This window comes from Astatotilapia calliptera, chromosome 6, assembly GCF_900246225.1.
Source record: "Astatotilapia calliptera chromosome 6, fAstCal1.2, whole genome shotgun sequence".
Classification (NCBI taxonomy): domain Eukaryota; kingdom Metazoa; phylum Chordata; class Actinopteri; order Cichliformes; family Cichlidae; genus Astatotilapia; species Astatotilapia calliptera.
Genome location: NC_039307.1, coordinates 1887135 through 1910417, shown reverse-complemented (window position 1 = coordinate 1910417; position 23283 = coordinate 1887135). Strand labels below are relative to the sequence as shown.

At 45.4% G+C, this 23283-nt stretch overlaps 1 protein-coding gene across 8 annotated transcripts in view; it reads right to left on the bottom strand.

Annotated features, from left to right (window-relative positions):
* The window catches only part of LOC113023557 (collagen alpha-1(XVII) chain-like), a 25315-nt gene extending 2032 nt beyond the window's left edge, over positions 1-23283 (bottom strand). The window contains exons 1-51 of one of the 8 annotated variants that reach the window (XM_026169647.1): positions 23107-23283; positions 20079-20161; positions 19905-19975; positions 19670-19711; positions 17808-18251; positions 16642-16689; positions 16511-16564; positions 16355-16402; positions 16126-16269; positions 15687-15776; positions 14721-14795; positions 14556-14630; positions 14384-14422; positions 14115-14273; positions 13896-13967; positions 12252-12296; positions 10715-10846; positions 10339-10629; positions 10205-10255; positions 10104-10130; positions 10002-10028; positions 9862-9924; positions 9670-9774; positions 9533-9595; positions 9373-9408; positions 9229-9282; positions 6695-6766; positions 6052-6114; positions 5900-5971; positions 5744-5770; positions 5623-5658; positions 5297-5332; positions 5086-5202; positions 4948-5001; positions 4773-4856; positions 4634-4684; positions 4452-4514; positions 4305-4364; positions 4177-4203; positions 4052-4102; positions 3878-3940; positions 3695-3733; positions 3066-3182; positions 2013-2144; positions 1836-1931; positions 1611-1736; positions 1449-1532; positions 1138-1284; positions 908-1048; positions 618-752; positions 408-536 (exon numbers count right to left, since the gene is read on the bottom strand). In XM_026169647.1, the coding sequence (XP_026025432.1) occupies positions 408-536; positions 618-752; positions 908-1048; positions 1138-1284; positions 1449-1532; positions 1611-1736; positions 1836-1931; positions 2013-2144; positions 3066-3182; positions 3695-3733; positions 3878-3940; positions 4052-4102; positions 4177-4203; positions 4305-4364; positions 4452-4514; positions 4634-4684; positions 4773-4856; positions 4948-5001; positions 5086-5202; positions 5297-5332; positions 5623-5658; positions 5744-5770; positions 5900-5971; positions 6052-6114; positions 6695-6766; positions 9229-9282; positions 9373-9408; positions 9533-9595; positions 9670-9774; positions 9862-9924; positions 10002-10028; positions 10104-10130; positions 10205-10255; positions 10339-10629; positions 10715-10846; positions 12252-12296; positions 13896-13967; positions 14115-14273; positions 14384-14422; positions 14556-14630; positions 14721-14795; positions 15687-15776; positions 16126-16269; positions 16355-16402; positions 16511-16564; positions 16642-16689; positions 17808-18251; positions 19670-19711; positions 19905-19962 (4264 nt within the window). In that variant the 5' untranslated portion in view covers positions 19963-19975; positions 20079-20161; positions 23107-23283. Of the gene's footprint in view, positions 1-407; positions 537-617; positions 753-907; positions 1049-1137; positions 1285-1448; positions 1533-1610; positions 1737-1835; positions 1932-2012; positions 2145-3065; positions 3183-3694; positions 3734-3877; positions 3941-4051; positions 4103-4176; positions 4204-4304; positions 4365-4451; positions 4515-4633; positions 4685-4772; positions 4857-4947; positions 5002-5085; positions 5203-5296; positions 5333-5622; positions 5659-5743; positions 5771-5899; positions 5972-6051; positions 6115-6694; positions 6767-9228; positions 9283-9372; positions 9409-9532; positions 9596-9669; positions 9775-9861; positions 9925-10001; positions 10029-10103; positions 10131-10204; positions 10256-10338; positions 10630-10714; positions 10847-12251; positions 12297-13895; positions 13968-14114; positions 14274-14383; positions 14423-14555; positions 14631-14720; positions 14796-15686; positions 15777-16125; positions 16270-16354; positions 16403-16510; positions 16565-16641; positions 16690-17807; positions 18252-19669; positions 19712-19904; positions 19976-20078; positions 20162-20278; positions 22855-23106 lie in introns of those variants that run through there. The other 7 variants (XM_026169652.1, XM_026169649.1, XM_026169648.1 and 4 more) reach the window with 7 other exon arrangements.

Genomic DNA, 23283 nt, shown 5'->3' with positions numbered 1-23283 from the left:
CGTCCAGCAGGGGGCAGCACCTCTGGATACAAAACAAAGCCTCACACATTAAACTAGCATTTTAAAGCTTCAACACAAGAGTCCACAAATCCGCCAGTAGTATCACAGTGGACACACCATTGTTTATGGGCTGTCTGTATCTCCCGAGGTAGAGCAGCTCATCTACTAATCAAGTTGGTGGTTTGATCCCAGTCTGCATGCCAAATATCCGTGGGAATGATATTAACCCCATGTTGCTCTCTGATGCATCCATTAGAGTGTGAATGTTAGATATAAGTGTTGTATTAAGTACTTTGAGTGATCAGAGTAGAAAAAAGTATATAAGAACAGTCCATTTACCATTTTATATACATAACCGTGCACTTCAGTGTCAGTTATAAAGGAAACCAAAGGTCAGGTTGACTTACATTTTAAGTATTCCACCACATCCATGACATTTTGTTGGGAACTAACCAATCGGGCCTCTCCAGGCATTCCTGGAGGTCCTTGAACCACGCGCTCAGAGTGGCTCATGGCATCATGGAGCAGACCGTGGGCTGCATGATTTAAGAAAATGTGTTTAAACAGATTCAGTCTGAAGTCAATCATATTTTTTATAAAGCGTGGCGGCCACCTACATTTGATGTAATCAGTTACTTTGAGAGCCATACTGGAGTAGTCGTCAGGCAAACTTGGCTCTCCCTTGTGTCCTGGGGGTCCAGGAGGACCTGGTGGACCAGGAACTCCAAACATGGCGGCACTCGCATCATCACCTGGAGGAAAACACAGCACAGTCTAAGTTCATTAAACTGTAGCCTCTTCTCTACCCACGAGTCTCTGTAACAGCTGTCACCATCTATTCCCCACAAAGACGTAGAACCAAAGAATATCTGGATTTTAAATGGGTGAAGCATTGCTTTAAACTCACTCTTGGTATATTCTTGCAGTTCAGCTTTGAGTGTGTCTCTGTTGAGATGGTCAGCAAAAGTAACCAACCCACTGATTGGTCCAGGGGGTCCCTCAGGTCCAGGGGGTCCGGGTGGGCCTGGAGGACCTTTGAAAGCAACATCTGTAGGAGGGCAGTGGAGAAGAAGACCAACAGTGAGACGCAGTTTCTCTCTTTGAGAAGGTGGAGTGAAAGATTTCTGTCAAACTCACTTTGCAGGTAGTCACGAATGTCTGAGCTGATGTATTTAAAAAATCCAGGTGGACCAGGTGGACCTTCCGGGCCAGGTGGACCTTGTGAGCCAGGGATACCCGGGGGACCAGGAGGCCCCTGAGGGCCAACTAAAGTCTGATACCCATCTAGTTGGATAATATATTTATTGGATTAATAATGGTACTAAATCACGGTGAACTTGAGGTATCTTAAAGTCGACCCACTCAGCTGGGTTCTGGCTGTGGGTCAACATTGTTTCACCCAGACCAAACCATCTGGTCTAACTGCAGAGATTTGTGATGCTTCTTACCTGGTAAAAAGTTTCCAGGAAAACCAGGAGCTCCAGGTGGTCCGGGAGGTCCAGGAGGTCCAGGGACAGCAAGCGCCTCCCTCTCTGCAGAGAGACCAGGATTATAGTCAGACACAACAGAGGACCTTTTTGGTAGGTCGCCTGTAAGACTGTCACACCTACCAGACATCAAACTCAGGACACGTTCAGCCACCTCCTGTGTGTTAAAGCTGTAGCTGCCATAGCCTGGAGCTCCTGGAGGTCCCTGTGGACCCGGAGGACCAGCAATGTATCGCCTCACGTCCTCTCCTGGAAACAAATGATAGGATTCATCACTTTTAGATTCTCATGAAACAATTTTGAATTTCTTTCATTGTAGCAGATGTTGCCTGTGTAGCAGAGACTTACTCTGTAAGAGGCTGATCATGTCACTGAGAGAGACGGAGCCAGGAGGACCCGGAGGACCAGGAGGGCCTGGGGTCCCATCATAACCTCTGCCTGAACCTGAAACAGCAACAGTTACGGACCTTCACTCACACGTCTTGTGTACCATCCTGTGGAGCATTATCATGTGATTGACCATACTGTGGATGTAGGCCATGACTCTGCTGGCGACATCATCAACCAGCCCGTCCACTGCATGTCCAGGTGTGCCTGGTGCCCCCGGAGGCCCAGGAGGCCCAGGAGGTCCAATGAAGTACTCTCTGATGCCACCACCTGATGTCAAAGCACATTTATTCAACATTTTTATCCATGTGTAGATACCAAGTTGAAATACCAGGTTCAAACATAGTTGCAAGCAGCGACAAAGTAGAATGAAAGCTACAAGCAGCCATGCAGTTCAGCAGGGCGCCATGTCCAAAGCGAGGCTGAAAGCACCTTTTGCTTTTCGCAGCACCTCCCAGTGTTCAGGTGATGCTCATGAGGGGGCGACAAGTCCAAGATCGTGGATTGGAAAATATTTAAACTCAAAGAATAACAAAGTGGACACATGACAACTGACAGCTGATGGTACAACTTTTCATGTCTTGGTCTTTAAAGAATTATTTTTTAATTATTGCTGCATCCTTTTTAGTTGCACGATGTTTTGTGCCATCTTAAAATGTGATTCAAGTATATGTACCAAATTGGAATTTGACAAATACTTCCAATTTTCCCAACTTTGTGGCTGATTTATGTTAGCTGTGATGGATGAGGACATTAAAAAAAGGAAAAATCGAAACCCTAACATCTGCGAGGCTTGGCCCGAAGATCATCTATCCCAGTTTTATCCCAACTGTGACCTTTGAATTTTTCTTTAATCCCGAATTTCATTTCATTGGATGCTTTAAAATCAACACGATCCAAGGATTCCAAGTTTCGTCATTTGTATAAAGCAGTTCAAAATTACATGCATAAACACAAGTCCAATTCTAGCCCATAGGTGGCGCTGGAGTGCTTGAGGCGCAGATGTGAAGCTTGGTGGAAAAAAAAACCACACACAAAAAAACAAAATCAGGAACTTTTTGCCAAATTTGTTAATGTTTTAGTGTCTGCCATGGACTCCAGAGGGAGCTTCAAAGAAGAAGAATTTGATGGAGATGTATAAGAAAAGGGAGAAGCAGCGTGCCTGCGCAGCTTTGCCAGTGCACAGCTTACTCTTAAGGAATTCTGCAATGCACGGGGTCAAACCAAGTGATCCCGATCCAGGACAATCTCTTCCAGGTGGACCGGGCGGTCCAGGTAGGCCTGGGGGGCAAGGATTGAGCAAGCTACCTGGTGCGATAACACGAATTCCCAGAATGTCATTTACATGCAGACAATAAGCTCAAATATCAGTTTAAAAATATTTGCTAATGACAAGAACATCCACATCTTCAAACGCTGGCCGAGCAGTGACACCGACTTCTATACAGCCACAAGTTGTATAGTGTGCTGAACACTTTACAACCACAGGAGTCGCCCCCTGTTGGTTGTTCAAAGGAAAGCATGTTTGAAACAGTTTAAGTAACATTTCTAATAATCTAACACTGTCAAACTCACACTGGGAAGGCTTTAAAGAAAGAAAAAGGATCAAACTAGATACAGAGCAACTAATGCCCGAGGGTTCGGAAAATTTGGGTTTGGTGTGCTAGCAGCAGCTAATCAGGCAGAGACGAATAGGCTGTAAATGAAGGCTTTCCTTTAATTATTCTACACCACCCTGGGACAAATTACTTCCAATAATGTAAAACTGTGAGACTTTGAAGATACATCACAGATATAGCATATGTGAGGGATGACTTTACCTGCGGAGACTCCTGGAGGTCCTGGATCTCCCGTATCACCTGTGAAAGGAAACATAAATCAAATTAAAGTAAATTAGAGCCTTTTCTGAGTTGGAAGCACACGGACAGAAAGAAGAACCAATGTGCAAACATGAAAAGATAATGTCGGAAAGCTCAATAAGCTCAGAAATGATTTGAATTTACCTTTAGGTCCCGGTGGCCCGTCTGGACCTGGTGGGCCTTGAGTTCCAGGCTGACCTGGGAAACCTGCAATGAAAACCATTCATATCCAATCATAGCTCGACTGTTTGTTACTGACCCCAGAAATACCTCAGGGGCACCTGAACACATTGAGACAGTAAAAGGTTCCTGACATACCAACACCTGGGTCTCCAGGGCTTCCTGGAAGGCCTGGTTGTCCTGGTTCACCTGGAAGAGCCACCATTACATTTAGACTGTCTGTGAAAACCTGGAGTTTCTAAAGTACGACGCAGTTTCCTCACCTTGGTACCCTTGTGGTCCTGGGTCACCTAAGACGAAAGAATTATAGAAAACATTCAAACTTCAACACTGGCCAGTTAATTTTCAAAAATATTCAATCGTCAATATTCATCTGGTCCTCTGCACCTACCCTGTGACCCTTTCTGCCCCGGGGGTCCTGGAGGTCCGGGTGGTCCAGCAAAGAAGGTTTCTGAGATACAAAGTAAAGTGCACCAAATGCCATGCAAAGACACCAGAGGACAGTGTGTTTGTGTGAAATTAGTTTTCTTTTACCAACCTGATGTCGGCACAAAGCTCCCAGGTGCTCCTTTCTCGCCTGGAGGTCCAGGTTCGCCGATACCTGTGAGGACACAGATCGGTTTAAGATGGAGAAAAATATTCTGATGCTGCCAAAATCATCTTTTATGCTGATCATCTATTTATTTATCTTTGTGTCCGTGGAGAAGAATACTTATTTACCTGGCTCTCCAGGAGGACCTCTGGGTCCTGGGGGACCCTCTTTAGACTCACCTGAATGAAAGTAACATTTGCATAATCGCGAGTTTAATTTAAGCCACAATGTTTGACATATTTGTGTTACATATAGCTCTAAACGTACCAGGAGGACCCTGAGGACCAGGTACTCCAGGAGGTCCTGGAGGTCCTTGTGGACCACGAGATCCAACCACTGAGGAAGTGTCTGCTAGGTAAGAAAACACCGAGGACGTGTTAATATAATATGTTTTTGCTGAAACCAGTAGTGGATTTGGTGAAACTAAAGCTGTACCGCTCACCTGGCTCCCCCTTCTGCCCCCTCTCTCCCTTTTCTCCTCGCTCTCCCTTAGATCCTAAATGATTTTATCACAGGAAAAAATCAGTCCACATTTTTATTCCATCCAGATGCTTCGCATTGGACAAGATGGCAGATTTACCTGGTTGTCCTGGGATACCAGCAGGGCCAATTGGACCCGACAGACCAGGTGATCCAGCAGGACCTGGAGGTCCAGCTGGTCCTGGAGGTCCAGGGATGGCCACAGTATCAGAGCCAACTATACACAAAAAGATAAACCAAAACCAAGTAAAGCTTTTCAAGCCCAAAAATGAACGACATGTAGCGAGTGTAACAAATCCTGCTGTTCTTACCTGGAGAAACGACTTTACCAGGTGTTCCTGGTTCACCTGAAACACAGCGTTAGGCTTCATCAAGCACCTATGCAGTCTAGACATATATCAACGCCTCCACCAGCTTTTGAGAAAACCACTCTTTAGTGTTTCATACATTTTAATAAGTAACAGTATTTATTAATGTCTTTGAGTTTTTTAGGGGAACTTTGGCTCCAGTTTTGTTCATCAGCGTAGCCTCACATGCTTTAAGGTTAAGAGCTCCAGATCTTCTGCCCTGTTGGTCCAAACTTTTTTCATTTTCATAGGAAATAAATAAACTGACTAGAAAGAAAAGACGACCTCACCTTTACCACCAGGCTGGCCTGGGATTCCTGCAATACCTGAACAACAGATCACAAAAGCAAAACATGATCATTTAAATATGTACATTTGAATCTGTACCTTAGTTTTTGTATATTATCATACCTGGGGGTCCCTGCAGCCCAGGGGGGCCTGAGGAAAAAAGTGTTATTGTAAGGCGTGAGAGAGATTGAGGTTTTTATCTCAGGTTAGTCAGATAACATTAAACCGAACATGTAACCAGTAGCAGCAGAGGACTTTTGGTGGACAGGCATTTGATACCTGGGGGACCGGCATCTCCAGGAACTCCAGGTGGTCCTCTGGCACCAAGAAGTCCTACTGAACCTGGGTCACCTACAGTTTATACACAGATGTTTTATACCATTTACAACACTGTGTTCTGTAGTTATTCAGTGTTTGTCCAAACTTCTCACCTGCAATTCCTTTAGATCCCTTTAATCCTGGAGGTCCTTGAGGTCCAGGCTGTCCGGGTTCACCTAAAAATAAAGGGTTGAGGTTTGAAGATGACATTTTTAAGTCTCACTAGTTATTTCTTGCTTCGTCTTGTAATAGAATAACCTCAACCCAACATACATATGTACTGCTAGCCTGCATTGGCTGACAACGTGGCGCGTCCTTACACACTTTTGGTAACTTTTATCTCTACAAGCCAAACATGGCGAAATATCAGCATTCAAAATGACTGTATTTCAGTTATTGTTAAAGATGCAGAGTGAATCTGGGAGGGGCTAAAATCTAAAACTAAACTGCCCCCTTCTGCCGACAGAGTCTTTTTACCCTTTAGCTGTAAAAGGTTGATGGGATTGTCAGCCTGCCAGCAGGCGGGCATTGTGGAGACCAGAGTTTGTGAAAACGATAACTAGAGAGGTCTGAATCCTGGTGACCTTGACCTCAAGGTCAGAGGTCAATGTGCCTGATAATCTCGTAGGATTTTCAAATATTTAATATTAGTTATGTGCTGGTGGCCACAGCAGAGAGGCCATGTGAGTGAACTCTTCATGTGCAACAGAAGGACTGCGTGGCCTTTGTGGATCACAGACGTGTGCTGAGACACACCTGCCGGTCCACGTGGTCCCCTCTCTCCGTGGTCTCCTTTGGTTCCCGGCAGCCCAGGTGTTCCTCGCTCCCCTGCGTCACAGACAGTGGAAGAAGGTGGGGTGATCAGAGAGTTGTACAAAGTGGATAAAAGCTTATCCGTTCAGCAACTCAGTGCATTCAGGTAAGATAAGATAAGATAAGATAACTCTTTATTGTCATTGCACAGTCATACATAGTACAGTAGTACAATGAAATTGGAAAAACTGTCCTACGTCGGCACTACATATAACACAACACGACACGATATGACACATCACAACGTAACAAACAACACAACACAGTATATTAACTTAGTATAAAAAAGAAGAATAAGTGTATGTGTATTGCACACTGTTATTATTGCACATTAATTATTATTGCACCTTGTTATAAATATAAATATTATTGTTATTGTTTTAAACATTGTTACCTCCCCCTAAAAAGTCCAGGGAGGTATCCAGTCAGGTCAGCTATTTACATTGATCAGGGCTATTGCCCTGTTGTAAAAGCTGTCCTTGAGTCTATTTGTTCGGGACCTCAGCAGCCTGAACCTCCTGCCAGACGGCAGCAGCTTAAACACCCGGTGTCCTGGGTGTGTGCAGTCCCGTAGGATGCTGCGTGCCCTCTTGAGACAGCGAGTGCTGTACAGGTCCTTCAGGGAGGGAAGAGGATGTCCAATGATTTTTTGGGCCATGTTGATGACCCTCTGGAGTGCCTTTCTGTGTGCTGTGGTGCAGCTGGAGAACCACACACCGATGCAATATGTCAGCACACTTTCAATGGAGCAGCGGTAGAAGACGGTCAGCAGCTCCTTCTTCAGGTCCATTTTTCTGAGGATTCTCAGAAAGTGGAGACGCTGTTGGGCCTTCTTTAAGACCGCAGAGGTGTTAGAGCTCCATTGGAGGTCTGTGTCTATGTGCACACCCAGAAACTTGAAACTGGAGACCCTTTCCACGCACTCCCCGTTGATGCTGACAGGCTGCAGCTCGGACTTCCTCCTTCTGAAGTCAACTACCAGTTCTTTTGTTTTGGTGGTATTGAGGTCCAGGTTGTTGTCTGCACACCAATCTGACAGCCTCTGAACTTCAGCTCTGTATGCAGTCTCATCTCCCCCTGAGATGAGCCCCACCACAGTGGTATCATCTGCAAATTTGATGACTGTGTTGTCTGGGTGGGAACTAACACAGTCATGTGTGTACAGAGTGTACAGTAGGGGACTCAGTACACAGCCTTGTGGAGAGCCGGTGTTGAGGCTGAGGGCTGAGGAAAGATGAGGCCCCACTCTAACTCTCTGTACACGGTCTGAGAGGAAGTCTCTGATCCAGCGGCAGGTGGTGGAAGGAAGTCCAATTTCCAGCAGTTTATCTATTAGTCTGTCCGGGAGTATCGTATTGAAAGCAGAGCTAAAGTCAACAAAGAGCAGCCTGGCGTAACGGCCCTGCACTTCCAGGTGAGAGATGGTGGTGTGGAGCGTTGTAGCAATGGCATCTTCAGTTGATCTGTTAGCTCTGTATGCAAACTGGAGCGGGTCGAGTGTGGGTGGCAGGCAGGACATGATGTGACGTCGGACCAGTTTCTCAAAGCACTTCATTATAACAGGTGTTAGAGCAACTGGTCGGTAGTCGTTGAGGCTGCTAATGTTAGTACGCTTTGGCAGTGGGACAATTGTGGCTGACTTTAGGCACGGCGGGATGCAGGACTGGGACAGTGAAGTGTTGAAGATCTTAGTGAAGACCCCAGCCAGCTGGTCTGCACACTCTTTTAGGACCTTTGCGGTTACCCCATCTGGTCCGGTGGCCTTCCTGGGGTTCACTGCCCTCAGTGTGCGCCTCACCTCATATTCCTGCACTATGAGGCTTGGGCTGCTGCTGTCCGATGTTTTTGCTGCTGCTGCCTCTGGTCCCTTCACCTCAAAGCGTGCGAAGAAGTGGTTCAGCTCCTCTGCAAGCTCCGCGTAACCCTCAGTCAACGTGGTATTGCCAGGTTTGTAGTTGGTTAAGTGCTTGGTTAGGTACATGGACATGAGCTGCTGAAGATCAAACGGAGCACCAGAAGTGAGGAAAAAAGGGGATTCGAGTGATTTGGATCATGCCTGATTGATAGGAAGGCACCAACTCAGAGAACTGCTCGTTAAAACTGAGCTATGCATGAACGCACAACAATCGGATCAAAGCTTCAGGCTGCTGGTGGTGATGTAGCCGTGTGGGGATATTTTCTGGGCACCTTAGTACCAGCTGAGCTCGCCACAGTGTAGCTGAGTATTGTTACTGAGCCTTTATGACCATAGCACCTGCATGGTGCTATCATCTTAACATGGACCAATATGTTAGTGAGACAAAGGATTTAAGCAGCAAAAAGGAGTCCAGCCAGGTATGAGCAAGGTGTATCTAATAAAGTGGCCACTGAATGTACACACGGTCTATGGATTTTGGGTAATATTGTCACAACACACTTAGAAGTGTCAGCATCCCAGTTTATACACAAGTCTAAAAAACCGAGGAGAAAGCGTCTACCTTTGGTTCCTGGAAGCCCCGCCTCCCCCTGGAATCCCTTTGATCCAGGAGCACCTGGATACATTTTGACAGATTTAATGAAGAAAAGACCGTTGGTCGACACAAATCAACACTTTTAATATAGATGTGAAACTGAGTCTTTACCAGGACTTCCTGCGGCACCCGGCTCTCCTGTGGCACCTAAAGCAGACAAGAAAAACATGCTTGTAGCTGCTAATTAGCATTTAACCTAAAACCTGCTAAATAACATTTTGATTCTTTGAATCTAAACTATCTGGTCTGATCATCACAAGCTTAACTTTACCTTTTGGACCTGCAGGTCCAGCAATACCAGCGGGACCCGGTCGTCCTGGCTCACCCTGGAATCCTTTCAAAGCCAAAATACAATCAGTAAATCCTCTCATGTATTTAGCTCGCTGACTTACTTGTATAGTTTCAAACCTCTGTCTCCTTTGGCTCCAAAGCCAGGTGATCCAGGTTCTCCTCGAGGGCCCACCGGTCCTTCCCGACCCCTCTGACCTTGTGGTCCCTCAGCACCTGGTTCACCTGAGCAAAGAAGAGGAGGAGTCAGGGCTTTTTTTCCTTTTAGTGTTTACTTTACAAAAGTTATTAAATATTAATTATTAAATATACCTGCACTTCCCTTTGGTCCCCTTGGTCCTTCCAAACCTGGGTGCCCGATCTGCCCAGGAAGACCTAAAGCAGACAGACATCAAAGAAGAGGTTTGTCGGCTCACCGGGGAGGAAACAAACACATTAGTTCTGAGGCTTACCTGGAGGGCCAGACGTTCCTATATCACCTGCAACAAAACAAGTGTCAGCAGCTAGTTCCACATATTACACCGTTATTATGTGTAGCTAGAAGTACTCCTCACCTTTTTGTCCTAATGGCCCTGGGTCACCTGTAATGCAGAAGCCGAGACGATAAATACAAACAAAACATGAATTTCTAAACGATTTTTAAATGATTTCAAACCTTTAGGTCCCGGCTCTCCTCTCTCTCCTTTCAGTGAGTATGCCAGAGTTTCTAAACCCAAATAAAGTTTTCAGTATTTGTTAAATGTCCAGAAATGGTTGAAGACAGCTGATCGGTGCGTTACATTTTCACACCTCTTACAGATCCTGAGCGGAGCTCATCCCTGACCAGCTGCTGTATGAGTCTTTCCAGGGTGGCCCTGTCCTGGACCAGGCTGTTTCCCGTGCCTCCGCCTTTGCCAGCACCATCCAGGTTGAGCCCGTTGTCGGAGTGGATGAGGGTTGAAGCGGCGTTCTTCTCGATGTATGTGGATTCCACCCGCTCGGAGATTTTGTTGCCAGAAGACGTCAAGTGACTGACTGACGCGGATCTGGTGATGGCTTCCAGAACGTCCACGCGGCCTTTCAGGCGTCTGACTTCTTCACCTGTGAGACAAGATGCAGGCTGGCAGGTAAACCTGTGCAGATCACTCTCACAGACCCCTGTGATGGTGAAGTCTTTCCATCTTACCCAAAGCAATAAGTCCAAAAAGGACACTGAAGAGGAGCAACAGGCTGAGCAGGAGGCCCAGGAGCCACTGCCACCAGCTGCAGCAGGAGCACAAGCCAAAACTGGACTGTTTCATGTCTTTTATATGGATGTCTGAGAAATAAACAGATTCATGTTGTTTAGTCATATTGGATCTATTTTTACATACAAGATAAAAATAAACCTGCATTCTTCTTTAACGGCCAGCAGGGGGCGACTGTTGCAAAAATGAGCCAGATTTTTACAAAAGTCCGGTTTCGTGATTTCAATTCAAATCAGTTTTATTTATACAGAAAGAAATCACAACAACAGTTGCCTCAAGGTGCTTTTATTGTAAGGCAGACCCTACAATCATACCATCATGCAGCCCCGATCAAAAGTTTAAGATCGTAACAAGGTTCCAAGTAGAGCTTCAACGTGCAACAAGAGGAAATGAGAGCGAGAAAAAACTTTTTTTCTAGCCATTTATTGAAAACAGCGTTTAAACTGAAACAGGCTGTTTTACACCTGTAAAACCTGTAAACCCCCCAAAACAGAAATCAAACATGAACTCAGTCATGAGCAGCTCCACTGTTATTGATGATCACTTCAAACATTCGTTGTGGCTTCTTGATTCAAGCGTTTCCATGAGGTGAGGGGGAACAGACGGCTGCACAAACACATCTACTGTCTGGAACTGTTGTCCATTTCTGTAAACCTCCCCTGCCATCCATCCTGAAAGTTCTCAGTTGGATTTAGATCAGAGGAACACGCAGGATGGTCCAAGAGAGTGATGTTATTCTCCTGTGGGCACCGTGACCCTGCTGCTGCAGTTCAACAACCCGACCATGTTCTAAAAGCTAACGTTTGTTTGGCTTTGCCACCAGAACGTCACGGCAGTGTGACTACCTGACCGAAAATGACAATGAATCCACATTTTGCAACAGCCTGTTTCAGTTTAAGCGTTATTTTCAATAAATCGCTCAGAAAATGTTTTGCGTCACTCCCATTTCTTCTTGTTGGATGTTGAAGCTCTACCTGCAACCTTGTTAAGATCCAACCGTGCAAAATATGATTTTTCTCATTTTTCAAGTGGTCCCCGCTGGCGACAGCGGGAAGGAAAAACTCCCTTTTAAGAGGAAGAAACCTCACCCAGGCTCAGGGAGGGGCGGGGCCATCTGCTACGACTGTTTGAGGTGAGGGGATGAAGACAGGACAAAGGTTTGCTCACATGTGAGCGTGATTCCTGAGAGTCTGAGAGCCTGCAGGCTTCACTGTTCAGCTCAAGAGGCTGCTGCTCACGACGTTAAAGCTGCTGTTTAGTTGATACGATTTTTCCTTTTGGCTTATTTATTAAAACATAATTAATCAACTTCAGATGGCCTAGGAGACCTCCACACAGACCCAGGCTAGCAGTTCCCAGTGCACATGTAAAGTGTTTCGCTTTGTAGCTAACAGCTGACGATGTGTGGGTAACATCACACCCTAAATATGTCAGAATATCTAAATCTGCAGGAGTTTATTAAGACTGTTAACATACCTGCATAGGTGGCTTTGTCTTTAGTCCCAGCTTTCAGGGTCGAAGCTACGGCAGAAACAGAGATGACATTAATAAGTGCAAACCTGGGGCCTGTTCTTCGTACCTCGCTAAGTAAGTTAGCCGGATTTGACTGTTGACGATTTCGCGTGATCTTGGATCGTTCGGTTCTTCGAAGCCCATCCGGGACTTGCTGTCATAGCAACAGAGCCGTAAGCGTAAACCTGCTGGGGAGCAGGCTTACTTTATGTAAACAGGATTAGATCGCGGCCACTCAGGTATGTCCGCTTCATGTATACGAAAGCAACAGCGATATTTTACCACTGTTGTACCATAAATAAATAACATCAATGTAACTAAAGATAATGCAGCACTTGATCCTTTTATTGATGTCACACAGATACATACAGGTCATTTCCTAAAAAAGGGAAATGTACTATTAACATTCTATTACATGTATGTGATTATTACAGATGTAATTCAGATTTCAGAGTAGTAATTGTAAATTACTTCGTGTAATCAAGATGAGAGACCACGGCTATAAAAGCGAAGGTGGATTTGGGAAGTCTGTCGCAGCCATGTCCTGTCCGTTTACGCGAGCAGCCCATTGCGGAAGGTGCAAGATTGATAAGGAGAGTCCTCAGAATTCAGCGTATATTGCGGGACAGACAGGATCCTTTAGCTCAGCGCGACAGTGTGCTCATAGAGAGATATCGATTTTCCCGTGAGGGTATTATTTACTTAACCAACTTGTTGACGAGGGGGTGCAGGACCACCACCTGTCTTTTTTTGCTCTGCCCTTTTCTTGGTTGCTGTTATAAACAAACAAACAGATTATTCCAGGGTCTCTTTCCAAGAGACGAAAAGCAATATAAGTGATAAATATTACCATTCTGTAGAATATTCTTATATTTCACTTTTACTTGTTCCCATGTTCTAGTGGGTCCTGTTGTGGCGCTAATGTGAAAGGGGATATAATATAACATAATGTAATATAATATAATGTAATATAATATTGGATAATATAGTGTGATATGATAAATCTACCCTACCACCTACTGGTGTTGGCCAGAGGGGCCGATGGCGCAATATGGCAGCCTGGCTTCTGTCCCAGGGCAGCTGTGACAGCTACCAGTGTGTGAATGTGAGAGTGACTGAATAGTGGCATTGTAAAACGCTTTGGGTGCCTTGAAGAGCGCTATATAGATCCACTCCATTATTATTGTTATTATTAAATTACTTACGAGTTTAATTTGTCAGCAACTTTCTGCCAGCCCTCTCTCCTTGCTTTTGCAGCCTTTGCAGTGTTCTCTTGCGTTTTAATTAGACTCTGAAACTCCTAAAATCCCTCACTCAAGAGTTCTTGCTCTGCTGCCGAAAAATACCGAGCGCGCCCCTTCGACATTTTCGCCGACCAATCAAAGGGTTGCCGATCAATGTTTCTACTATCGATGCGTAGCCCATGTTGGGCCACCCAGTGATCTCACATTACTTCATCCAGCTATACTAATCGTCAACAACAGGTGTGTTCGGGGAACCGGAATAGCGAGCTCAGAGTTAGCGCGATGATTTGATCTTGGATGTAGTAAGCGACGTACGAAGAACGGGCCCCTGGCGTGTAACCTGTGTGACAGTTATCCGGCCTACATTCTGTTGCTCTGTCCACTGTGCTGAAGGATTTCAGTTTCTCAGTCTTCAGGGTGTCATCAGAGAACAAAGCTGCAACACATCAATGACCCCTGATCAAGAAGCAGATCTTCAGGACCATTAAAGTAATAATATATCTACAAGAGCCAAACACAGCTGTGCTCTAGACCTTCAAATTTAACTCCAAATAATAAAGCTCAGATTTTCAGTTTGTGTTACCGGGTAAACTGGCAGGTGCAGCAGACATGAACTGCTTCCCGGTGTCTTTGACCACGACGAGCCGCTCTGTCGGCTTGATTGGAGCGTTCTCCTTCTCCGTGAGCACAAACTTAAAGTCTTTCCCCGAGGCCTCGTCACCGGTGGGGCTGCTGGGTCTCACTGTCAGACACAGACAGCGGGACATTCGTGTCAGTGATGACCTGTGCCTAATTAAACATCTTAAATCTTTTTCACAGCCAGCAGCTGGAGCGTTATCTTCATGTCCTCACCTGTGCTCGTTCCAGACACGTTCTTCTGCACGCCGTAAACTGTGAGGAGACAGGAACACGTCCTCATTAAACAGGGAGAGGGCAAAGCTGTGAGCTAATGTGTGCGGGTGCTTTTTAGTGTCACGTCTAGGAGGTGAAGTGGGACAGACTGGATAAAGGATCAGTGCTTCACCTATGTGTGTGTTGGCTGCAGTGGGAGAAAAGGCAGTGGGAGTGGTCAGGTTATTCTGCACGCCGTACACTGGAGCTGAAACAGAGTCAAACAGCGTCGTTATCCGGTGACAGCGTGAAGCTCAGCATTGAACGCTGCGCTGTGACACGGCAGGAAAAGGCTCACCAGAGCTGCCGTTCTGCGCCGGAGACGGGCCGCCGCTCACAGACGGAGAGCCGAGTGTCAGGTTGTTCTGAGCTCCTGTACGTGACAGAACAGCCGCATTAGTCTTATCATCATTATCTGCCACCGACGGCAAAGAAAAGGCTTCAGAGGCCTGCACGGGTCTACAGCAGAAACATGCAGTGCAGGGCGAACTGAGGGAGAACATCACAGGACTCTGTTACTGCCAGAGGAAACGATGATACCTCCGTTCATCTATAACAGGGACACGCATGCAGCATGTAACATATGCAGTGTTTTAATGCCCAGCAGCTTTATCTATCCATGTCTTCAGTAAACAAAGGTTTACAAAGGGTTGCTGTGGCTTATTTTTCCCTTTGTTGTCTTTGTTTCCTTGCATCACAGTACTGTGGTTAAAATCATCTTCATCATCTTCCTTTATAGGTTTGTAAAGTCTTCAGCGTTTTCTTTTTGTTTGAGGTGAATTTAAAATGACGTCTCTGAATATGTTCAATATTTAAGACGATTTTATATTAAAACATTTATAAAATAAAAACAAGCTTTTATAGATTTTTCTTTTCAGAAACTGCCCCACGGTTTGTTTATAAACAGTGTTTACACAAACATTGTTTTTTATTAAAGGAAACAAAGTCTTCTGTTTGAATGGTGAAACTTTTCGTCTTTCTTCACCAAAGTAAACGAACCTTTTCTCTATGCTGCTGTGCTACAAACACAGATCAGATCTGAAGCTTAAGTTGAACCTTGCGACCTGTCTGCATCACCACGGTAACGAGCTGATCTGGAGCAGGATTTTGAAATTGTGCGGATTCATGTTTATTTTTATTTACTGTTGCTGAAGGAAAACAGCAGAGGATCCATACAGAGCGTGAAGCAGAAAGTTTGGCCTAACAAACAAAGTTCGCGACCTCCATCCTCTCTGAGGCAAACACAAACCCTCCTGTCACCGACCTGGCTGGTAGAGGCTGCTCAGGTTGCTGTGGTTGGGGTTGCACATGTAGCTGCTCACAGACGAGCCACTCCACAGGCTGCCGTACTGATCTAAGAGGGAAGAAAGAGGAGATATTCATCCACTCACCTCCTCCTCACATGGCAGACATGTTTGGGCCTAACTGGGCCTCCTTTCAGCCCTCATTGCTCAGTCGCAGCTCTGACAAAGGTTGCATGAACTCGATGTGATCTCGATGTCACACCTGACAAATATAAGCTGGACCTGTTGGTTGAGTCCAGCAGTTAGATGCATCCTGGATCAATCTTCTCAATCCAGGATGGTTGTTGCCCGTCTAAAGCGTTTGTGTAGAGGTGGGCAACTCCTGAGGTCCACCTCTGCATCATCTCAGAGTTTAAATTGCTACACGAGTGACATGTGAGGCCTTTAAAGTGACCGAACCTGCACCGGAGCTGTCAGGCAGGGTCCTCGGGTCCACGCTGGCCTTCTTGGGGATGGGCAGCGTGTTGTTAGGGGACTGGGTGGGGCTGATGCCGGTGGAGCGGTTTCCTCTCAGCAGGCGCTTCACGTCGTCCAGCTCCGTCCCTGAAGCACAGGAACCGGTGCATTTGGACCAAACTGATGGATGAATGCTTTACGGTCTGGATGTGTGATGGAGGGCGATACTCACAGCTTCCTGTAGGAGAAGCGCTCTGCAGCCGGACTCTGATCTCACTCTCTGAAAGCAACCCGAACTAATCAGTTGACCTTTAACCTGATACCTTTAGATTAAAACAAAACGGTGTCGTGCTTCATTTTTATTGATCATGTGGTTTCAGCGTGTCACCTCGGCTCTGAGCTCTCCCTCTAGTGACAGAAGTGGATGGTGCGCTTGAACTGCCTGTAAAAACACAACGTCCAAAAATCTGTTATAGTGCACGTGTAAACTTTTAATCTGAAATTCAAGCATAAACTCACCATAATCCTTCCTGTTGTACTCTGGAGAGGAGTTTGGACTCGAGCTCTCTGAAACATAAAATTAAAGAACTAATTATTAGAAAGCTGGACCTCCTGTTCCACAGGGGGCGCTATCGAGACGTCCAGCATGAACGAGAACCTGAAGAGTCCAAACATAGATATTTTATATTCTTTTGTTTTCCTGGAAATGTCCATCATGGTTCAGTAGACGTGTTTTAGACAATAGTTGAAGCTCAGTTTCTTCTTTACAGTTTGAGCTGATGTAAACTCGTTTCTGTGAGTGAAGGTCATCGCAGCAGCCCGAGCAGCAGAGGGAGCTGCATCACCACAACCAGCCGTGGAAGCTTCTGCTGGGCTTTAACTACAACTATGAATACAGAAACACCGACACTGCAGTTCCTCAAATGGCCACTTGAGGCCTCCGGTCTCGATGGAGGTTCCAGGTTTCCGAACAAGCTTAGAGGTTCAGTTTTTTTACCTCTAACATCTGGATACTGACGTGCTAATCGTTTTCCGGTTGACTTCAGCTGCATATTTTTAATCTAACTGATGCAATAGCATCTAAATATACTCACTTCATGCTTGCAGTGAACAAAATGCTCTGCCAATGACTTATTTCAGCTGGACAAACAATTAATATGTTCACGAAGATAAAATAAAAAGTCTTCGGAGCTTAAAGAGAAAGTGACCGGACGTCTTTGAGTTTGTTGAAGATGTTTCACCTCTAACCTGAGAAGCTCGTTCGGTTAGAATAAATGTGATAGTTTGATTCTTTCTAGTAGATGATGTAAACAATTATTTTAGCTGTTTAGCTTCATTGACTCGAGGATTAGCCTGCCAGCGCCCCCTGCTGCAACTCAGACCAAACTGCAGCCAGTTAATGTGTGAAGGTTGAACCTTCGATGATTCAGGCTGTTTATGACTTTAGCTGATTTCTGTGATTTTTTATTAAAAACATTAATTTCATTAAAGTGATTTAACATGTTTACTACGACTCGTCATGTTTTCTACAGGAACTGGTCGATTCCTGAAAAATGTCTGCTTTTACTTTTTTGGCGCTGATTGTAATTTGCTGGTTCTGATTCCATAATTAAGCATCTTATTTTTTCACGTCTCTCAGTAACATAAAGCTGGCTTATTACTGCTTATTGACCTTTGACCCTCACCGTCAAAGGCCTCTGACAGCGCTGCAGCCATGGTGGTGATGCTCTTCCTCTCCTTTGAAGCAGGTGAAGAAGTGAACACGGAGGAGGAGGAGGAGGAGCCCCTCTTCGCCTCCCCTGATCTTCCTGAGCTGTAGCCGGGTTTGTTCACGGTGGAAACTGTCACAGCGCCCAAACCTCCGTCCCTTTTCACCCCCTCTCTGCCACCGCTTCCTGCACTGTAGGACATGTTTGAGGAGCCGGCAGCAGCCCTGAACTTTTCACCCGACCCCGACGCCTCCCAAGCCTCTGAAACCAGAGACCCTCTGCCTGAAGATGCAGCAGAGGAAGCTCCTACAGAGGTGGTGCTGATTCCCTTGCTGGATGTGGTCGCTCCAGAGCCTCCTGGTGCAGCTCCACCACCTGACCCACTGACACCCAGTGATGGACCACCTGAAGGCAAAGAGACTGCAGACAAACAGCTTAGTTAAAACCAAATGAATATTTTTCCTTCTTTAATCTTTGTTTTTCTTGTCATCGGTTCAGTAATTTATCAAACTGTCTGCCTGCCGCGACCGAGCCAGGCGAGGACTGCAAGACCGAACTGGCAGAGTTCATATTTGACCTTTAATTTAAAAAAGAAGAAAAGTAACAACATTCCTCAGATGATCCTCCGCTTGCCTCTCTGTGTCTCAGCATGCTTTATGACTGTGAGCCCTGCAGCCTCAGGTGTGACTTATGCCAGGCACACAGCAGGTGCTGCCCACAGTCGTCTCCATTTCTATTATCAATGATAAGCTGTCAGCTGCCAGCCTGTGCCAGGAACCACACGAGACAGAAACACAGCGGCATCACTCTCAGTACAGAGCAGGTGCCAGTTATGAAGACCTGTCATCTGAACACCTTTCAGGTCTTTCTTTAGTTTCACAGCTCGCAGTCGTGCTGCTGTGGTTCAGCTTCATGTTCTTCATTTCAACGCATCGCCAGAAAACACTGAAGAGAGCAAAGTGAAGCGTTTAGCTTCAGCAGCACAACACTGACGTGGCAGCAGCTACACAGGCTCTGTTCTGCAGGTACGACTCCAAGAACAAACATGATGATTCCCGAGGCTCAGGTTTGGATTTGGATGAGTCGAGAGCTTCTGTGTTGGCAGCTGTGGTGCAATGAGAGGATCCAACCTTGCCAGACGTTCAGGTTTATCCTTCAGCTGGTTGATCTTTGAATGTTAAACAACGTTAAAGATGTGGTTGTAAATTTCTGTCTCCTAAATCTTCAGTCTGGTTCAGTTCCAGCCGGAGACGCGAGCCTCCTGTGGGCTTCTGTCACAGGGCTCCGGTTTAAAACCCACGTGAGCCGCGCAAATCTTGTTCACTGAAAGTCTGAAAAGTAGATTTTGGTGAACCGAACAAACTTTCTGTGGTTTCCTGGATGACTGATCATCGACACACTGACCGAGAGCTGACTCTCCTTTGTCATGGATTTCTGTAAACCTGGTTTTGTTGATTTGTGGCCACTTGGACATAAACGAGACAACAAACAACATTTAGTTTCTTCATAGGAAGTTTTTGATTTAACACTTTTACATGTTCAAGTTTCCACTGCAAAAATAAAGGAAAACGATGATGAATGTGCTGAAGCAAAGAGTGGATACAGACTCAAAACCAATAAAAACATGTAATGATGATAAATGTGTGATAACTACAGGATACAAATGTTTTTCTTACTTGTTTGTCTCCAAGTCGAGAGAAAAATGATTCAGAAAACAACTTTAATCCTGTAACCTAATGATGATTAATGTGTTTGATGTGATTTGTTTCGTCTCCATGAATAATGTCTCTGGAGTTATTGATTGATATCCACATGAAAGTAAAAACATCTAAACTTACTTGGCGACGTCAGCCGAACAGTCTTTGGTGGTTTTCTGAAGACTGTGAAGAAATATTTAGTCGTTAATACGTCGTCTCTGATGCTCTCACAGGATTTTCCACCATGTTTCCCAAACTCCTGACAGCCTTTAACGTGCATTCACATTCAGTCCAAACATGATTTATTCTCAGCTGTGATTCGATTAAACCGAGTTTCTTTTAACCAACATTTCAGAACAAACCTCTCTGGTCTTACCTTTGTTTACGGCGCCTCCGCCTGAGCCGACCGTCCTCTCCGCCGTCGACCTGTCCATCCAACGCTAACTGCTGCAACAACACACATGCTGCTGCAGTCAGTCCACAACAAAGCAGCTCTCGTATTGTGTGAGAGATGAAAGAGCGCGACTCGTAAAAAGCCTGATTTTCTTACAGTGAAGTGGACTTTGCTGCACGCCCGAGGCCGTGTTTGCACACCGATATGTCTCTGAGCTCGTGTTTCTCTCCTTTGTGTCTCTGGTGGAAAAAGCTCTTTAGAATGATTGAAAGCTCTGCAGAAAGGACGCAGCTCTTTGTTCTCCTGATAAATGTGGCTTTGCTTTTAACAGATGGGACGAATGTAGAAAAACAAACCTCAGCAAAACTGAAGCAGGTCTGAGGTTTTACTGGTGAACTGGGAGGTGGCATCAAAGGTTTTCCAACAGTCCAACAAATGGACTGAAAACACCTGAATTCTCCTCAACTGAAATTATTTAAAGGCTTCCAGCATCAATGCTGAAAACAAACCACTGTGGCCCATCCGTCATCTGATGGAGGGAGAAGAACCGAGGACTGAGGCAAAAGTTTAAAGTCTACAGAAACCACAAAGGAAGGCACAGGGATGAGACTCTTCATACAGAGAAAAGAAGGGAGGGAGCTCGGAGAAGAGCCGTGAGACAAACAGTCAGGGAACCAAAGACAGGAAGTTGACTTGAGGAAGAGCGACTACTAAGACAGGAAGTGAAACCTGGAGGACACAATCCCTGACAGCATCATCAAAACTAAAGCATAACCTCACTGAGGACCAGAGACGCGTTACTGTAATCCGATTACTTTTTTCAAGTAACTTGACCAACAGTGCTGAGGTCTCAGGACTGCGAGTCAGTGTGTCGTGTTTAAGAGATGTTCACTGAAGTTAAAGACGGGTCGGGCTGTACTTTTACACGACGGCGCCCTGAGTCAGCGTAACCTTGGAGACGAGTGCAGAGAGCCTTTAACCTCCTAAGACCCGAACTCTCCATGCATGCATTTTTAATTTCTCTTCATCAGACTGGGACCTGATGAAGAGGATTTCAGGCCCTTGTAGAGCAAAATGTAGTATTTGATGTGATGTCCACATATGTGGACGCCAGGTCCTAGGACGGGACGCCACCTCACGTGACACGGAGGCACACATACAGCCCACTGTGACCTTCAGTGGGTCAGACTGGGGAAAATCCACTTCCTGTCAGTGTAAAGTAGGTTATCTGCACATTTAGTCCCCAAGATATCACAATACAAGAAAAGGAAGGGCCAACAGTACGTCTCAGTTTTTATTCTGCTTCGCGAACAAGTCCAGAATTCCTTCTTTACGTGTCTTGATGCTGCTCAGACATCCAGGTGAGGAAACGCCAGAAAGTCGATTCTGTTCATCTCAACGTAACCAAGTCAAAGCTGAAGGAGTGACTGAGCTGAGTGAACAAATGTCTCTCTCAGTGAAAACGTCCAGATGAACAGAGTCGCCTTCCTGGCCGTCGTCCTGCATGTTTCCAAAGCCAACTTTGTGACAGTTTAAATAAAGGTTACACGGAGCTGCTGCGCCCTGCTGTGGAACAAAGTGGTATTACAGAAAAGTCCAGCCTTTGTTTATCTCTTCCACAGGCCAACATAAAGTCATTGTTTCTTCAGGTTTTTAAAACACAAGAATTACAAACAGCTTTAAAGACATAAAAATACTACCTCGAGGCTTTGGTGTAAAAACGTTTTTAAAGCACCTCATATTCATCCTGTGAGTTTCAAAACATTTAAAAATACTCCGACTGTGACGGGACGTTCACAGGATCACACGTAGGAAACTCTGGGTCATTTGAAGAGAAGCAGAATCAACATGTACGACCTTTATATACCTTTTAAAATAATCCACTTTGGTTGCTTCCTTGTTCTTCTGAACCCACATTTTTAAAATCTCCAGGTTCATTAAACCCTAAACTGAATTATGAAGCACCGCTGATAGTTTTTTCTTCCCAATCTTGAAATGTAAACATTGAAGGTTTTATTAGAATAAAACATATTTAGAGACGGTCTATTAGGAACACCTGGACTGATTAACTCCTCACTGCTGCGATTTTTTTATCATCAACTCAAAAACATCTTTAAATTCAGACCCAAAACAAACAGCCTCTGTGGGTCAGAGATGCTCAGAGAACTTTGAGTTTTAGAGCTTTTAAAGGACATTTTAACTTCTGCCTATCTGAAAATAACATCCTTAGCAGCCTCGTCACTGAGATCGCGCTGTCAGCTTTCATTCTCTGGTTGTGTCTGAGCATTAAAACTTATTTGGCTTCATTTAGGAAACGACAGAGTTCAGGATGAAACAAACGCTTTCACAGCAGTCACCCTGCAAAGACAACATCTGATACCCTCATGGCGTCGACACTTCACTTCCTCGTAGGCCTTAAAGAAGGAAAAGTTAAAAAATGGTGCCCTCAAGTGTTTTTGTCACTAATGCCAAAACCTGGTGCCTCCAGCTCAGCTGATGTGTGAAGCTGATTGGAAAACAATGTTTCAGTGATGCCAGAGAAAGTGACGGGCTGGTCCGAACAGGAGCTTCTGTAAACGGCTGCTGGATGTCTGAGTGCTGCTCAGCCCTCTCAGCACCAGCCTTCTGCAAACCCAGACCAACACATGATGCTAAACCGCTGGACCGGAGGGAGATGTTTCCACTGCTTCAGATGACTGGGCATCTTTTTGGAAATAAATGATCCTGATATAACAGGAGAATCTATTAACGGGGCAGAGTGTGACTCACACTCCCCCCAAAACCTCCTGCAAAGGCTGCACATGTGTCCCTGCACAGTTTAACAGCTCAGTGCTGGCAAACACACGAGATTCAAATCTGCTCATAACAAGAACCTGATCACACTTGGACAGTGATGCCACAGTGATGCCACATGAACACATGAAACTCTTCAAACACTACATGTATTTAAACATTGTGATTCTTCTTGTTTTTGTAGTACACAGAGGGTCTGAGCTTCCCTCAAACATTCACTAAAGTTTAAAAAGTTATTTTTCACTTTCTAACAAACCTTACAGCTTAAAAAGAATATTTCCGTCACAGGCTGGTACTCTGATCAGGAACACACGGGTCAACCAGCAGCTTTACTCACACCAGCCTCAGTCTCACCTGAAATGAAGCAGATGAAGATGAAGCTTTACTTTACCTCTCAGCTCGTTTGCGCTAAACCAGTGCGTCTCATCCTCCTCAGCACAAATAAAGAAGACGTGGAGTCCAGGTGCTGAAGGGGAGCGATGTGCATGCATGCGTGTGTCTGGAGAGTTTATGTATTAGCTTTGTGTGACTCACAGCTTCATCCGACAAGTTCCAACAAAGTCAAACG